Below are 3,913 nucleotides of genomic sequence, written 5' to 3'. Positions count from 1 at the left end.
GCGATTAATGACCGTCGTAGGACTTGCAGTTACAGTGACAGATAAAATTCTATTCACGAAAAAACTGAAATGCTGCGAAAACAAACTGAGCAAAAAAGTACCACATATTAAATTTTTTCAAAATGTAGTTCAAAATGGTCAGAAAAAGGTGCATTTTTGAGTTTTCATGACTTCAAAATTATTGCCCTGAAACGGAAACTAACTTCGACAAAACGTTTAGTTTACCTAGCCTAAAATCTTGAAAACTATATAATTAAGCGCAATTGGAAAGAATTTAAAAAAAGTTCATAGATTCAGTTTTCTTTATAACTCGTTATATTGGAATCAGTAAATCGTGAAAATGTCGACGTCTTCAGCAATTATATTGCAATTTTAAAATTTTAAACTCTTGCGCGATTTGGATAACCTTAACCTCAAAAGAAAGATAGGATATTTCAAGCAAACTTTGAGGAATATCGGAAATGTCTAGGTAGCCAAATCGAGCAACTGAACATTATTGGTCTTGCTAGATTCGCCCACTATGCATTGGACAACAACAAAACTTCATATAAGTGCGATGCTAGGCTCTGTGTACGCACGTTAAAACCTCTGTGTCTGGATGAGACACAGTTCCAATCGATCGCTCTTGTGTTTATCTTCTTTTTCGAGAACTTATCCCTTCGCGTACATATTAATATTTACGCATACACTCAGTCGTGACTGACCAGTAGATACGGAATGGTCTATATCTACTTGGTTCACCGTGTTCACCTGTGGATTGTTCAATAATAATTTCCCATTTTTTCCAGTATGAATTCATAATATTATTGAATTAAAACATGTGAACGGCTGCTTTAAGTATTGTTGACAGCGGAGGTAAAGCTTAAATCGCTGAAGAAAACAACATAAAATGAAATAAATCTTACATACATCTTTTTAGTGGCGAATGACTCATTGCTAAAATCACACACGAACTATCACACATGATGCAATAGACTTTCACGATTCTCGAAAATTGCTTTAAATTTTCGTATTTTAGTGACTTTATGTGATACTGATTGGGGGAAATACTGTTAATCTTCAACTTTGACTTATCTTAGAATGGTAAATGAATTTCAGTTGAATCATAACTTAAAATGTTATAATGAGTACCATAAACAATCTTCCAATAGAGGTAGGTATTTTTCACCGTAGAATAGTCTAGTCTATGTAAAGATTTTTTAATTTAAATGGAGTTCGATTTCAGCTGTTAGGACATATTTTCAACTACCTCAGCTTTCGCGATCGCAAAAATGCAAACGCCGTTTGCACCCTGTGGCACAACGTTCTATGCGGGGTTCGATTCCAACGCCAATGCAAGGTGTCACTAAATGGCCGTTTCGACGATGACCTAAATGATTTAGAAAAACGTGTTCTCCGCTGCTTTCGGAATATTCGTATATATTCCTTCGATGTAACCGATTTCGATGATGTTGAACTAGTAGGAACATATGATATCATAGAATTTAAGTACCTTTACGAACCAACTCCAGAGGACCGCCTGATACAGTTATTATTTGGAATGAACCTGAATCTTGAAAGTCTGGAACTGTCGAGATCGTTTGAAAGTTGTCGAGAGATTCTCGAGAATCGATTACCACGAATTAGGAATCTGCGAGAGCTCTCGTTAGATTTTGAGCCAAATGAAAACTTTCTCCCAGAGCAACATTCAACCACGTGGCCAATCCAACATCATCGAATAGAAAAAACTAAGAATTGACGTTCTTTGTGCAAATTTACCTTTTAAAGTAATAACACCAAATTTAACTAGTCTGCACGTGGATACAAATTGTCGCCAGAGCTTACAGATAATCGAAACGTACTGCAGGCAGTTGCAATGTTTGGAAGTAACTATCAAGGATGCGGATACGGTTGACGATATCATGACCTGGCCTTTCCCTAGCTTAACGCATCTGCAAACTTGGGCGAATGGCGATAACGACAAAGAAATGCAGGTTCGATATGCTCGTACACGTGATGTATACGTGGATATGGAAAAAGAAGAACAGTTTGTTATTGGCATGCCAAAATTAAAAAGCTTCCATTCGACAAACAACTTAACGTTTTTTCGCATTGGTACGGCTCTTTCGAAATTTGCTACACAACTCGTTGAATTAACTCTTGAGAATCAGGAAATGGATTTAGAACAAATCAAAGCTTTCGAAGCGACAACGATTAAGGTTTTTTTTCCTAGCGTTACAACGGCTCCTCGATGTAGTATCAATAACTTTTTATTTTACCCACAGGTGCTCAACATACGGCGGTGCAAAATTCAGACCCCATCCCAGACTCTTCCAACGTTGAACATGCCTCATCTAAACAGTTTAGTACTGTGGTACAACAAGTCAGATATTGTTTTCAATAACGGACTTTCAGAACTCAAATCGCTGAAGATGACACTAAGCAAATCAAAGAACCACAAAATTCTGCACAAACTATGCAACAATTTGCCGAATTTGGAAAATTTAGAAATATGGGCATTCAGACCGGTGAGAACCTTTATATAATCCGCTGCCTGAAAACACTAATTTAATACTTTCTTTCATAACAAAAGTTGGGTAACACAACGTTTCGATATCTGCATAAACTGACGAAGTTAAGATCGCTTAGGGTGATGGCATGTCAAACGAAGACACGCTTTTGGACGCATTGTTCAGTGATACCAGCTCTTCGTAGGATAGATTTTATAAGATGCAACTTAAATACAGTCACGCTACAGCATCTGGCTAAAGTGTTTCCCGGTCTCAGCGAACTGATATTTGAAGGATGCAAAGTACTCCACTCCAACGACGAAGGTTCCGGTACGAACAGCACTATAACGACGTCAAAGCTGGACTACGAAAGCAGAAGAACTTGTTTGCTGCAGTTAAGTGAATTTTTCCCTCTGTGTGCGATTTCGTTGTACTAACAATTTCTCTGACGCATTTACTATGGCCAGGCATTGTAATTTTCACTAATGTGATGGATGCAGATAAATCTACACTCGAAAATAAACAGCCCCTATTCTTCGAATACCACAAAAAAAGAATATTTCCCACTTAATCGTAAAATAAGTTAATATTTTTATAACCTCCCTTGTTTAGTTGCTGGCTTAGGGACTTAAAAATTGCTCAAAATTGACTCCCCTTTCCTCATTTAACAAATTGTCACAAATTTCCGCATTCTCTCCTCCTATTGCGTAACAATTCTTTAACCCTCAAAAAGGCAAGGGGTCTCAGAGGCCCGGCTAGTTACAATTCTCTAGTTTCAATGAACTTGTAATTTGACATACAAATGAACGAGCGTTTTCATGCCTTCGATCCTCTCACTGATAAAACGACGAAAAAGAGGCTTACGGTTTCATTGGATCTTAGAAGCGATGTTTCTTGAAGTCACAATTTTGGCTTGCATTTTTGAGGGTTGAAAAAAGTAAATACATGTTACATAACGATCTAGCTTACTCCCTCCCCCCCATATGTCACAACATGCCAAAATTTGTCGTACCCCCTCCCCCTAAAAGCGCTACGTAATTTTTGAATGGTCCCTTACTAGGATTCATAACGCATATTGTAAAACAGACCCATTCCTGTGTTCGTGCTCAACCTGCTCATCATTGTCTTGTACGCAGCCCACTTGGGTTAGGTTCTCCACTCCTGCACATAGGTTTAGAAATGTTTCTAAGCCGAAAAAGAGACGAATAACCCTATGGTTAATTCTCTGGAGGAAGAACCCGGTTAAACCATTCGGAATTTACGGTGCAAAAATAGTCATCAAAAATTTATTCTTTATTGTATATCTCGTCAATGCAGGAAACATTTACTTCGGCCAATCGCCTGAAGAATTTCGAAAATTTGCTTTTGAATATGGAGTACGCGTCAGTGAATATTCCGGGGTATTGAGAATGAAATATAATAGC

At 37.8% G+C, this 3,913-nt stretch overlaps 1 protein-coding gene across 1 annotated transcript; it reads left to right on the top strand.

Annotated features, from left to right (window-relative positions):
* Nucleotides 1-648: 648 nt before the first annotated feature.
* On the top strand, nucleotides 649-3,012 carry LOC131692408 (uncharacterized). The gene is made up of 5 exons (XM_058979436.1): nucleotides 649-855; nucleotides 920-1,153; nucleotides 1,226-2,198; nucleotides 2,265-2,507; nucleotides 2,573-3,012. Exons 3-5 carry the CDS (start codon nucleotides 1,902-1,904, stop codon nucleotides 2,924-2,926), a joined length of 894 nt encoding a protein of 297 aa, XP_058835419.1. The 5' UTR covers nucleotides 649-855; nucleotides 920-1,153; nucleotides 1,226-1,901; the 3' UTR covers nucleotides 2,927-3,012.
* Nucleotides 3,013-3,913: the final 901 nt, after the last annotated feature.

The sequence above is a fragment of the Topomyia yanbarensis genome, chromosome 3, assembly GCF_030247195.1.
Source record: "Topomyia yanbarensis strain Yona2022 chromosome 3, ASM3024719v1, whole genome shotgun sequence".
Taxonomy (NCBI): Eukaryota; Metazoa; Arthropoda; class Insecta; order Diptera; family Culicidae; genus Topomyia; species Topomyia yanbarensis.
This window is presented reverse-complemented; position numbering and strand designations above follow the sequence as displayed.